Source organism: Malurus melanocephalus, unplaced genomic scaffold, assembly GCF_030028575.1.
Source record: "Malurus melanocephalus ecotype Western Australia unplaced genomic scaffold, MMel_1.1 scaffold_370, whole genome shotgun sequence".
NCBI classification, from domain to species: Eukaryota; Metazoa; Chordata; class Aves; order Passeriformes; family Maluridae; genus Malurus; species Malurus melanocephalus.
In genome coordinates this window covers 353,983-368,334 of record NW_026623602.1, presented here as the reverse complement: position 1 = coordinate 368,334, position 14,352 = coordinate 353,983, and the positions used below count along the sequence as shown (strand labels likewise).

The 14,352-nt window shown below is 40.5% G+C and overlaps 1 protein-coding gene across 1 annotated transcript in view; it reads right to left on the bottom strand.

The window, feature by feature from the left end:
- Positions 1-14,352, bottom strand: part of LOC130580903 (slit homolog 3 protein-like) — a 397,748-nt gene that overhangs the window by 365,469 nt on the left and 17,927 nt on the right. Inside the window, exons 2-3 of the mRNA XM_057378685.1 lie at positions 11,611-11,682; positions 8,970-9,041 (exon numbers count right to left, since the gene is read on the bottom strand). Coding sequence (XP_057234668.1) covers positions 8,970-9,041; positions 11,611-11,682 — 144 coding nt within the window. The remainder of the gene's footprint in view (positions 1-8,969; positions 9,042-11,610; positions 11,683-14,352) is intronic.

The window sequence follows — 14,352 nt, the reverse complement described above, 5'->3', positions numbered from 1 at the left end:
TTTTGTGKCCCTGGTCAGGAGCACTAATGCAAACCAAACCCTCTCACTGGAGCATTGCAATCCTGCTTTTTGCTGCTGCCCTCGGCCTCTCCTGCACTTTTCCTGTGTTTGGACTCCTCCTGTGCTGGCCTATTGACAGAGCTGCTAATGGCTTCCCTCAGAAAAGAAGGGCCAAATTTTTAATTTTTTTTTGTTTTGTTTTGTTTTTTTTAGAATGTTTGCAAAAGAAATAAAAGGCTCGCTCTTGGACCAGCACTAACCAAGAGCTTGGCTGTCCAGCAGTGGCTGAGTAATGTATAAATATATAATTATGTGCTACAGACAGAACCAGCCATGAAATTTGAGGGCATTAGTGCCCTCTAGGAGTCCACAGTACATAAACACAGTAATTAGGAACTGTCATTTTCCCAACTGCACATACCCAATTAGAAAACATCACCTCTGCACATCTTCAAAGWATAAGTGGTTTCTTACAACTATTTCATTCACTGAATAGTCCCCAGAGGGTAAGAAAGTGACAGCTACCATGCAATTTGAAAATTTATTTCAACARGAGTCCCATAAACACAGAAATACAGTTCTTGGACAAGACTCACAGAAGAAAGAGTGGGAAGGATTCATCTTTGAACTAACTTATAACTAATACAGGCTTTTTTTTTTAATAAATGAAGATGGTCCAGCAGAAACCCAAAGAAGCAGGTGGTGCAATGGACTCACAAGCCATCAGCTGAGCAAGGCTCACTTGTTCTCCTTTTCCTTTTTCACCTGTTCTTTCCATTTTGTCTCCAGAGCCCATGGACAATGCTCACCYCTTGCAAGGTCCTCATCAACAGCTGAAGGATGAAATTTCTGCCATTTCAGTATATCTGTGCCCCTCACATCAAATACAGTTCCAATAGAAGTGTCTGGAATGCAGAATCCCCCATTATCAAACCTGAGACACACACAGCAAGCCAGGCTGACTGGGGATTCATTTCCTCTATTCACCTGCAGGACTTTTTCACTCCTGAAATGTTAGGTGCAGCAAATGTAAAATTTTTTGGCAAATTTTTGGCTTGCCATAATTTCAACAGGGTCACAGGAAAAGGACAAGGCAATTTTTAGATTTTTGTGAAATGAGCGTAAGAAATATAAACTATTTCCTGCACTCACATCCCAACARCTCATCARTGCACAAAGACACRYATTTCAATGCTTGCAATAATGCTTKAATAATTTAAATAAAAACTTAAATTATGAGCTYTAGTATAAGGAGAAAAAGCCCAACATCAAGATCCAAGGCCCAGATGCCTCAGATTTGAGGTAACCCCAGATGAGAGCACACGACACAGCTGAGCACTGCTCTTCTTCAAGCACCCGGCACCCACCGAATGACAAAGCCTGCCCCCAGAAAAAGCACCAAATACATTTTTTTACATGTTAAAGCTTTTTCTTATGCTTCTGTAAGTCATGTTCCCAGTGATGCTTCTAAAAATTAACTGACCTTTTCACAATGTGGTTTAAACCACTGAAAAACTCAGACCCACAGACAGCTTTATTAGGACACTAAGCAGGAGCGTGACTTTCTGTACAAGCAAAACACCGACTGGGCACAGCTCAAAATGACCCAGGTTTTGCTTCTAGAAGCTGTTTCATGCTTTTTTTTCTTCTTTTTGATTCACCAGTCTYACTCCAGCAGTGATCTATACTTACACTTGAACTGCTGTGTCTCTCAGAAAAATAAACAAGTTCTACCTGCAAGCCCCTATTGACAGGAGAAGGTAAACACTAATTAATCTTGAGATACTGAGGCATGGACATTACAGAAGTGCCTCTGTGTGTATTTATACTGCTTGGTTCTCATGCTGCACATTTACATTAAGCAATATTAAGTTCTAACCATGGAAATAATACATATTATTAGAATTTCAGTTTAAARAAAAAGGAATTTTTTGTTTTGTTTTACAGAAAAGTAACAGGAATTCTTTAGTTTCAAGGTTATAGTGACCTCAGCCCTGTGGTCATGTTTTGAAGAAAACTCAGTGAGTTGCTACAAATAGYTCCTGACTAAAATGGTGGCTACAGMTATGAAATCAACAAAACTYAAWGGGAAATCCAGGTTTYTTGTACTACAAAAATGTTAAGACAGTCTTAAAGCTTTTGGAATGTGCACTTGCTGTTCACTGTACATATAGAAAATTATTTGTCTTTCATAGATGCCACCACTGTACTAGGGCCAAAATAATGGAACATTTTTTTTCTGAAAAATTCATATAAATAACAGAATACATTATTCACTGTAGGAACTGGCTATATCAGTATGAACTAGACCTTACTTGACTCTATATGGAAATGTATGTAGCAGACATCTTGCAACATTCCTTTCCAGACAGAATGACTTTTTGCACTAATAGCTACAAATCCCCCTCCTCTTCCCCAGTTTTATATTGACTGGATGTCTGAATTGTGGGAAAAGCAACGAGAGAGCTCTTTTAAATAAAAAAAAAATAATCATTGCTACCCATATCTGATACATCACTCACACAAAGGACTAACACTTCCCTAAATTACTGGCAGTTCAGCAGGGTAAGAAAAATACATTTCAATGAAATCTTCCAGGGCAGCCAGTGCACAGCACTGACAGATAAGTGGAACATTTATTTTGGCTGCTTGAGCCAAGAGCAGCCCATAACGCTCAATCCAAAGCAATACAACATTAATGAGTTTCCTTCTGCCTTCCAAGAATTAACAAAGGTGAGCTGTCAGCTTGAGCCAAGATGAGACTCAACAAAATGTGGTACTTGCATTCCTCCCCAGAAACTGAGTGTGAACAGTGCATTTCAGTCAACCTGTCATTATCTATTTCACTGTTTTATCCTTGGATTTGTAGGCACAYACACCATACAGACACACCAAGAGCTACAAGGCTTTGTCCTGTGGGATTCTAATTGCTCACCAATCCACCATTTGCAACTTTCATGGCAGTTTCCATCATAACCCATGAGTAAAATTTTTATTTATTTGTATTTATTGTTTTATCTGCTTCTTGTAATTCACATTTCTCAGGGAAGCTAATGATTTTGCCTGGGTTTTGTTAAGCAGGAAACAGGAATTCCTTCCTGATGATAAGTCTCCTCTAAAGTCAGATACCCAGTGTGAGCTCCTGCTGGGGGTTAAGGGCAGCTGGAAGCCCATTAAATACCTGAGTTCCAGGCATGAAAAAGCACTGCCAGAGCACCTCAGCCCTCTCCATGGAAAGGACAGTGAATCCCCAATATTTGAAAAGTAGTCAGTTAGCTCAGTAGGGGCAGAATTAGATTTGGAAAACACAGGTAGTTCAGTTTCTTGCAACAAGTGAAAATCAAAAAATCTCCATTTCTGGGACTGACTTCCAGCCCAGGCAGCTCCACATCCCATTTCCAGCAGTGCCAATGTGCAGCTGGGACAGGACAAGGATGGATCATCCCCTCTACACCATCCCACATTTCTCAGCTCATGAGTGTCTGATGTATTGAACAGCCCTCGGTGGAGATGCCTTTGGTGTGATTTGTTCACTCTGAGAAGGGGTAAATGAACAGCCCTTCAGGGCACAGCTGAGAGGAGATGGAGCCTTCATCTGCAGCCTCTCGGGGCTGAGCCAGCAGCAGGATCAAACTGAGGAGAGAATTKGAGAACATGAGGGGGCTGCTGCTCCTCTGCTATCAGGGTCAGCAAACCAAAGAGATGAAGCAGTGCTGATAACAGGTCCACCCTTAAACAGTAAAAATCACATTGCAGCCCCAGAAACTGCAGGCCYCCACTCCAAAAAACCACAATTCCTGAACAAAGTACTCAGACTGTACCCATACAAGTTAAAATAATTGGTCCCTCCAAATAAATCCCTAACTTTGCCATGGATTTTTCAGAGATGCTGTCTGAAAGGGACGCCTTGGATAAACCCCAGGCTGGAGAATAAAAAGGAATGGAAGTGACTGAAATAATACCAGAAAAACTCTGCAGCAGCAAGTGCTCCATTCTCCATGGTTGTCCCATCASCATCCAGGAATAAAACCAATAACAGCCTGTCAGATACTCCCACCAAAACATTCTCTCATCACACTGGACTTTGCACGATGTAAACAGTCACACAGACACTCATTTGCAAAGCAATGCTAAATTTTCCTGAAAATCCAAGGTAAGAGAGACAGCTTTGTCAGATATTGGTTACAAGATTCCTTTTTTTTTTGTGACTGGAATATTTTCTCAGAAGAAATGGGAGAAAAATTATTAACAATATTAATTAAATAGTACTTAGAATTGCAGGCATCAGCCAGTGCACCAAGAGCTTTGTATTGCTTAGCTGAGAGATGCAGGCAGCACAAGAACTAAGTGCTAATCTATCTGCCTGACCAGGAGACCAAGCACATCCCTGCAGGTGTCACAAACTGAATTTCAGTTTTATTTATTCTTTTCCAGCTCCCACAATGAGTGGTTAAGTTTACAATTGGCCTCTGACAGGAACTATTTTCCCCCATTTACAAAAGATGGCACCGCTGACACCCAGACTGTGACCTGGGTCAGACACCATGGATTTGTTTTTCCCCAGTGAAGATGGGCTCCAGCAGCAGCAATTGTGCCCAAGGAAATGCAGCTCAGGTTTTGACACCTCCTACACCCAGCTCCTCAGGAGTCAGGGGGATGCTGACTCCTGATCATTCTTTGGKGGGAATGCACAGAAATCCATCAGTCCAATGTCCAAAGAGTCACCTCCAGCAGCCCCATGGCAGTTTGGCAGCAAACCTGGCCCTACACCAACTCACCTGAGGTAGCTGGAGCAGGAAAAGGSAAATTTACAATTGATAATTGATCAAATATCCAGTCACAGCTCTAAATCCATTTTAGTGTGTCTTTGCTCTCCTGCATTTCCAGACAAACGTTTTATGAGCACAGATTTCCAGGTGGATGTGCCACCCACCACATCACAGGAAAACAGGGACAGAAAACACGGGATGTTTTTTTCCTAAAAAGTTCCATTTGAACTGTTTGACATCTTTACAGACCCACACGGCTCCTGAGATGTTCAGTGTGTGTAGCTCCAGCAGAAACACCCCAACTGCACACCCTGCAACCCTTGTGTGAGCACCAAGGGCTGGTCCCTGCTGCCAAAGCCTGGTGTTTATTCACAGCAGCAAAGAGCTGCCCAGGGCTTTCAGTGYTTTCCTGCTGCTCTGAAGCACCCACCAATCTCTGCACCCAGCTCAGTGATTGTGGAGGATGCTTTTTGTGTTGCATGATTGACTGTGGAGGATGATTTTTGTATTGCATGGTTTATTTAAAGCCTGTTCAGTCTCAATTTATGAAATCCACATTGGGAAGCACCACATAATTTATACTTTTCCTTAGCACCTTTGGTCACTAACAGCAATTTYATAGTATGCTGTGCCAAATAAATAYATTTTCATACSTTAATCAAGTATTTGAGAAGCTGCTTACAAAGACTCAATGCACAGTAGCWTCTCTGCTGTTCAAAGTCCAAAAATTCCCATTTGACCTCTGTCTTCACACACACAAAACCAAAACCATCCATGTATGTGCTGGGATTAAAATCTGGATCCTAGCTTTTTGCTGTTTTCTTAGAGCTAATGATTTTTCCCAACTTTAAGAAGATTTAGCCATGCTTAAACATTTCACCCCCTTCSCCTAAACAACAAAAACACAGCTTTAGTGTTTTCAGATGTTGAGAGCTTTTGTGCTTGCTAAAGACACTAATTTGAGTAGAAAGAACCAGCCATCAGCCAAAGTCCAGCCTTTTGAAGATTATACAGCTACGTGACAATTCCTGGCAGTTGGCCGTGGAAAAGTCAGGATCTGCTGGTGTCTTACATCCTGCCTCATTCTTCACATCCATGTGTGACACACATCTGGCCCTGCAAGAAATGCCAGCTCATCTTTCAGGCTCACCAATTCGCCTCTTGGCTCCTGATCCTCTTGGCAAATGGAATTTCATCATCATTTTATCTTAAAAACCAAGCATGGTGCTAACAGTAAAGCATAAAAGTGAAATGCTAAAATCCAAAATAGGGGTCCAGCTACCTCACCACTCATTTTATGTGCTGAAATAAAACTACACAAACACATTAAAACCAACAAAACTAACACTGCACAAACTTGCTGCAGAGATAGCACTGGAAGCATTCTGGCTTTTCCACTCAGGTGAGTACCACTCTGAGGATTCTGGGTCTCAGCATTCAGCAGAACAGTTTATACTGAAAACACTGAATTTTGCTAAGACGCGGTACTTTAGATTCCTGTGTTTTCCAAATGTTGAGTACAAACATGCCAAATAAGAAGTGGCTTCTACCTTCCACAGCACTTCTTTTCTCAGCTTTGTGCTGTCACTTTAACATACTTTGTATGATGTGCATAATAATAATAATAATAATAATAATAATAATAATAATAATGCCAAACTTTATTGAGTCAATACACAATTTTAACACCATCCTCCTTTATTGGCATTGTGAGCATTAATCCCCCCCCAAAAAAAAAGAGTAAAATCTAAATAACTGGAGCGTCATCCCCATGGTGTATCTGCCAGCAGTGGGTATCAGCTCTGGAGACTTTTTTTTTTTTTAAGTTTACTTATAAAGGACATGTCAAATAAAATTCTGCTAATTTGCACTGATAACAATGATGGAAGTGCTTCAATATCCAGACAGCTGAAAATAAAATGAGCTCAATATCCACCTGAGCTTAAGCCCTCTGAATGCTTACCATGAGGAGAGGAGTGGAACAATTCTGTTCAACTTCCACTGTTACTCTGAATGAAAAACCTYTAAATGTGGTATTTTGCCAGGAACAGAAATTACTCCTGTTCTTTAAAGTCTGACCTAATGCAGCTGCTTTGTTTAAAAAATAAGCCAATGATTACTTTTGCCTACACTTCAGTAGATCAAAAAAGTACATGATTCCAAAAATCGAAGCAATTTAAGYGATTTTTATTTKTTATTTGAAAGAAATTAAATGGAAAAAAGCCAGATTTTTTTTAATGCAACCAACATACTTTCTTCATTAACATTTTGCAATGTTTGACAATACTTAATAAAATGGCTTCAATATTACCTAAAATGTTGCAATTTAGCCTTTATAAGTTACGCCAAACTTTCCACAGTCCATTCTCCAAAGCCTACTCACTCACAAAAAAGTGCCAGATTTATAGTTTTGTCCTAAAAATGATTTAAGCTAAAATACCAAAAAGTTGCAAGTTTCCAGGCCCCCCTTTCATACTACATTAATTTAGGAAATATTTTAATGACAGGCAATCCTAAAAGAGAAGCAGAGATGCAGTATGGTTAACAGGCCAAGTTGAGTCCGTACAGGGAAAAAAAAAAAAAGTTGAGAGTTTCAAACATCACAGACTTAAAGAGACACCATTAAAGGTATCGTATTTCCTGACTTCTGCTCTCACATTATATATTGTTTTCATCTGCTGGCAGAGCAGGCTCTACAGAAACACAACACACAGATGACACTTGGGTTTTGTTTCTGGCTACCAACAGCCGGCCCTGCTCCTGGAATTTTTTCAAAATTCAACTGCATGAATCTTTACCTAAATAAAGATATGAGAAAGGTTTATTTATGTATATATGCACATATATMAAAAATGAGCTTAAAACTAGGACTTGGTAGTTAGGATAGCAACTCTGCAAAATGAGCTATATTGTGAAAAAAAATTATTTCTACAGTGTCAGGCTATGTTTAATTTTAGRAAATTAAGCTGGTTGGGGTTTTTTGCTTTGAAATAAATCAGTTATGGCAAAACTCTGCACCTGAAAGTACCTTCTAAATGGATATAGGTGAAAATCTGTTATCATGAGAATTTAAAACTCAYCTCCCTTATTGCCATAGATGGAGCTTTCTGATTCATGACAAAAGTACTGAGTAAATTAATTTTAAATGTTCAGTGCACTCGTTAAACAACTCAAATGCAAAACTAATTCTGAGATCATCTGAAACAGCTTTAGCACAGCATTAGCTCAATACTCCAGACTTCTCCCAAACAATTGCCAATGGGCACTTAACTCCTGAAAGCTGCTTTAGAAAATATCAATGGGAAAATAACAAGTCCTACAAGAAATGCCTTGCAGATAACAGTTACCAACCAAGCATAAAAAAGCCTGCATTCCAAACCAGCCTGTGATATTGTTCTAGTCACCTACCTCTAACAAAGAATAATTCCCCAAGGTATTTCAGTTTTACAGAGATTTTGTTCCGCTCCCAGCAGAAGCARACAGAATTAAGGATAATGCCAAGGAGCACACCCAGCTAAGAGCAGCAGCTGGAGGAAGAATTAATTTTATCTTTTTTGATATTTAAGTTTATACTCCAGCAGGCAYAGGAGTTTTCTCTAAACCGATTCCAGATTAAGAGATATCTTATATTCACCTTCTCCAAAAAGAAAAAGAAATTAACTTAATTGCTATCAAAAGCAGAGGAACTCTACCATCTGTCCTCCACCAAATCTTCCATGATTCCCTGGAATCCACTGCTATCAYTGGCATTATGCTACTTGAGAGGAAATGAAGCTAATCAGAAAAGGCAGTTTTAGAAATGTTGTGGTTCTCAAAGGAAACAATTGCATTTTCCATCAGTACAGACACATAAAAAATACAAAAACATACAATAATACGGAATTATCATTAAAAAGTCYTTTCACCCACATATCAATTTTAAGACTTGCCCAGATAATGTCCTTTTGATAATGTTATTGAGACTCTGGTTTCACTGCCAGTTCTATTTTCTTGGCAGCCACTCCACATTTTATTTCAAGTATTAGCTCTCATGTAATAGAAATTCAGCTGTGTTTAAGAGCATACTTTAATTTAGGCAGGTCCTCAWCGCTCTCTTTCTTACAGAAAGTTAATTTTATTATCATTACATATTGTGGATGACCATTAGCAGGGAGGTTGAAAATCCACAGCTTTTCCAYAGGTGCAAACAGAGGTACTTACAGCCGTTCAAGCTGCTTCAGATCCTGAAAAGCTCCACGTTCTATCACRCTGATCTGGTTTTCTTCCAAGTGCCTGCAATTCCAGAAATACCAGTTAAATTTAACACAATATAAGAGCATCCCCAGTTCTCTTCAAACGTTGTCAAAATGCTTTGCACCTAAGTACCAATAACAGTTATAATTGGAGATTGGAGGTTGTTAAAACTGGAGATTATTAAAACACTCTGGACAGAGCAGCACTGTTTCTCTTGATCACTTAGAGGAAACTGACTCCAAATTTGCCTCCTGACCTCCACATTTGGTAAATATTTTTGTTCCTAAACTTCTGTAAGCACAACCACGTTGCTCAGAAAGGTGTTGGTCTGGAGGCTGCTTGTTACATCCTTGGCACGTTCCTAATCTTTTCACSATATTTATGTAACATCATTGTGATAAATAACTCAATGGCAACATGGTTTTTTTGGTCCAGATTCTGTTCTGCAGAGATTTCAGGCTTGCTCTGGAGCAAACCCTCTGTAAGAAATCCAAAAGGGTTGTGTTCCCCCAGGAATGRCAGCTGTGACACAGCTACACATTCCCAACAGGGTGAAAAACCACAGGGGTTCTGTTTGCACTGGGTCTGATCCTGCTTTTCTCCTCTGCTGAGACGAGCCTGAGATCATCACAGGCAAAGCTGACGGAGTTCTCTCAGATATAAGGTGTGCAGATGACTGCCTTTCACACAGAAGTGCCCTTGAGAGGYGAAGGAAAAGCCCAGGAACAGAGACACAGACACCACCACCCCATCTGAGTGACCTTTCCCTCCCCAGAGCTGCCTTCCAGCCCATCCCCATCGCTGCTTCTGTAGAGCACCTGGATACAGGGACTGAACACCTCTGAACCTCTGTGGCTTTGATAAAACCCAGACAGGAGCCTGGGCTCAGTCAGGACCAGGGAAAAGCACAATTCTTGCTGTTTCTCAGCAGTCACTCCCTGGCTTTCAGCCCTACGAGGGTGCTCAGAGCTGCTCACCTGGACAGGAGCTGAGAGCACAGCAGAGAGAGAGCATTCCACAGGTAAGGCCAAAATAATGAAAATATAAAACTAAAAACCTCAAGCATGTGAACTAGAGAGTCATGGTGCTTAAAGGACAGGGAGGAAACTGTGTGTGGAAAAGGAAAAATGATGGAGCCACAAGGACAAAAGGAAAAGGTGCACATAAAGGAGCACTTTGCACTTTGCAAAGGGGTGTTTGCTACAGACTGGAAGGGTTTTTCTGCTCCACAGTCCTATGAGTCTCCAGGTCACCTGTTCCTAGTCCTCATTCTGAGGTCTGCAGACAAGACCAGGCTCCCTTTCCAGGAGCACTGGGACAGGCTGCAGGTTTCTGTCTTCTCACTAAACCCCCCGGCAAAGGGCAGGGAGGAAAAAAGGAAAAATAGGGGTTTAGTACCAGAATTATGAAGARACTGTAAGAGAAACCTAAGAAAAACTAAGAAAAATCTGAAGAATGTTTTATTCCAACGAATTCTGTGGCAGACACCACACTCAAAGTCTSAACAAACAAGTTCCATAAACCTGGAATGAACATGGGACAAAAGCTCTAAAGATGGCATTTTTACATTTTGGTTATTCCTTAAAGGCATAATAGACTGCAGCAGCATTAAACAATGTCTGACACTATAAAAACCCAACCAAACTGAAACAACTCCTGACATTAATATAGTATAGAACATGTATTTTAATAGACTCTCAAAATGGTATTGACAGTCGGGACGGGAGCCAAGGAAATCAAAACAACTCCTCTGCTAGAGATGAGAGAAACAACACAGGAACAAAAAGTCTTCCCATAGATTTGAAGTGCTTCCTTCATATCTGGCAACTTGTTCTCAATTGTTAAAGTAGAAGGAAAAAAGATCTGCCTTTTCTCTAACAGGACATAAAAAATTACTTGAATTATCACTAAAGAATTGTAACAGTTCATTGGTCACAGCTTTCAGGGCTGTATCTTCAGGGTGTAGAAGATACTCAGAGGAAAACCTTCCATCACTAAGTTAGTGGTGCTGTTTGAGGTTCATGTGGAGAAAACAGGAAACCAGGAATGACAAAGTCTGCAGACTGATCTCCAAGACCTGTTTAGAGGTATGGGTAGGCTCCTGAGAGATATTTGAGATGATGAGACAGAGCCAYCTGAAATGTCTGTATTTATGACTGCTTACCAGACTAAAAAAATTCCCAAGTTTCCTTGTGTATGACTTATGCACCTATTCTTGATYAACTTCTATTTAATCTTATGCAAAGTGCTGTTAATGGGACTGTACCTTCAAGCGGCCAAAATCTGAAAGTCCTGTTTGCCAGTGTTTCAACACAATTGATTTATTCCTACGTGATTGCAAAGCAGACCAAAATCTTTACCACAGGATTTATTCAAAGTTAGTAAGAAACAATTAAATAGCTGTGAAATTACATTCRCTTTAGTGTAGAACTAAAATTCACTGCTTCACATGACAAACCGTTGCAGTTGCGTGGTTTAAAAAAAATAGCAACAACTGAATAATGTGCCAAAATTACCAGAATTTGATCTCTGGAATTGAGGACATTCTAAGTAGCAGCACCCTAAAACAATCTTGTAGAAATCAGAGCAGGTTTTGTGTTGTACTCACAAGACACGAAGGTTCTTCAGCCCCGTGAAGTCCATCTTGGTGATTCTTGTGATGTTATTTTTTTCTAGATCCCTGCAGAGGAGAAAGAAAGCAGCATTCAGACACAGTAACTGACACCCAAAATTCCACCAGCAGAAAAAATCTGCATCAGGGGAGCATCCACCAGCTGCTCAAACCACACAAACCAACATTTCCATTAAAAACTCCAAAAGCAAGTCATGGATCCTGATGCATTTTGCCTCCTCCTCCATGTTGCTCTCAAAGACAAAGTTTCTCCCATTTTTATTTCTAGTGTCAGAGCTCACTAAATGCTTCTTTCTCAACAACCACAATTCTGTCAGAGGCTGTGTATATTCAAGACCCAATTGGTACAAAACAGCTGAAACGAGTACTGGGCCCCAAAATGAGCATTCTAAACCCAAGTGAGCCCAGCCTGCTGCAGGAAATTCAGCTTCACAGAGGACAACTTAGTACAGTCACTCCTAAGTGTGGTCCTATCCCAACAACTTTTGGGAATATTTGCTGGTGCCACAGCACCTGGTTTRCCATTTTCTCCCCTCTGGACCTGCCTTGGCCATGCATCCCTGAAGTTCTTCCAGCTGAGCACATCCTGCTGTTCAGCCTCAGATATTTCATATTTTTTAATCCTGTCCACACTGTTCTCCCTGACCCAGTGCTATCCAACAGGCACAAGACAAACAGCTGTTCTTMCTTTCTGGTCTTCATGCCATTAAAAATACAGAATATATAATATCTTTTGTGTAACTTTTTCAAACATTTGACATCAATCTTATAATGGTTTGAGATATAAGCAAGACCTTAAGTGGATTGAAGCAGCATGTGATGCACTAGAGCACAGAAATAAGYGTTTCAGGATATTGGAATCTATCCCTAATGGTTATTGACAAGACATCAAAATAATGCCAATAAAATCCTGAAGTCATAAAATGGATTATAAACAGATTTTACAAACTGTAAGAGTCAGTTCATGTGTATTAGCACGAGACATTCATATAATGCAAGAAACATTCGCCCGTCAGGAAAGCACAGATGGAAAATAAGGATGAAGATAAGGAAATGAGGGGAAAGAAGTCCCTACATTTCAGCTATAGGAACAAGACAGACAGTACCCATACTTGACTTATGTCATCTATAATTTGAGGGGTTCACTGAAGAAATGAATCCCCAAAGCCTCCACAAGGCACCTCCACTGCACCAACAGTTCTCTTACATTTATCTTTATCCTGTTGACTGACTCATGCCTTTCCCCAAGAATACCTCTGAATCACTGCCTACATTTTTCAGATTTTCCAGCCTAATTTCCTCTTCTATTCTCAGTTCAGTTCTTCCACCCTGGTGCATCATTAACTACTCACTGGAGTGCCAGCGAGCTGATTGCAAGAAACATCGGAAAGAATTACGTCTGGAGTAAGCCATGGGTAAATAGCTTGTGCTTGACTCTCTCGCTGCTCCCCATCTGCTTTTCATGGCATTCCATTGCTTATTTTCCCTTTATCTCAGAGAAGCTCTAGAAAAACACAGCCTTAAGCTGGTTGGAGCTGCCCAAGGCAGAGGGGAGGCAGCCAAGGGCCACGGAGCAGCGCGCTGTCCCAGGTTTGTATTTTGGTGAGACGTGATCCCTGCACAGCTTTGCTTGGTTCAAACACACACAGCACCATCACTCCTGCCATCCTCAGAGCACCCACCACAGCCAGAGACACCAACCCCATGCCCCAGAACACCAACATCCTTCCCCTGGGGCAATCTGCAGTTCCCTGTTCCCAAAGACTTTCACATTCCTTGACCAAGGCGTATCTGGAGATGGCTTTTTCCTCTCTGCCTGCAGATTGGCACAGCCTGTCCTGTATACACAATATCAATCATTCCATTAATCACTTACAGAGTGCASTGTCTGAGTGAAAGGTTTCCATTTCTGTTATTCCAATCACTTGCACAATGCCCCAACCTTAAGAGAAACATTCTTCATGAAGTTCACTTTCCTCAAACCGTGACTGCAGCCTGCCTGTTTTAAAAAACAGTGTTTACCTTCTGAACATTTGCCTTTGCCAGAATGCTCTGCCTCAAGGCTTATCTGCCATTTGAAGAAAAACAGACTAAAACTGTGATGAACTACGTAAAATTTCCTCCTCCCGTTCACAGTGGATCTAAAGCAGCAGATTGCCACAGGTTACCCCATTAGTCAATTAAACTCTGTGACTGAAGTTGCTGAACTAATGCAGACATTAGTGGTTTACAGCTGGTATTTGTGGGCAACATAATATTTTATGCTTCCTTTMTAAAGTTTGGCAGCTGATTATGGGGTGGCTAGTGGGTTTCAACTACAAAGAGTCTAAASCTGAACGTGTAATCTTGGTTGGCTTTCAAACACATCAGTGCTCAAAAGTATTCTTGGAATTAAACAGATTTCTTGGAAAATAAATCATCTGGGTCTGAGATGTGAAGAAWATAATACCATAAAGGCAAATTTAATTTATATTTAACTTCAACATGTATCTATATCCAGATGAAATAATTCTACATAATATTTTTATTGTCAGAATTCCTGCATTTTGAATAGTATGTGGGGCCAAGCAGATCTTGAATTCTMCTCAGCACATCTRTCTCACCCACAGGATCAGCTACTAYTCTTGGTCATTTCACAYTCAAACAAGWTTGTCTCATCAATTAAAAACAYCCAAGAAAACTCCATTAAGGAATACAGGTCTCTTCTGGAGCATCAGC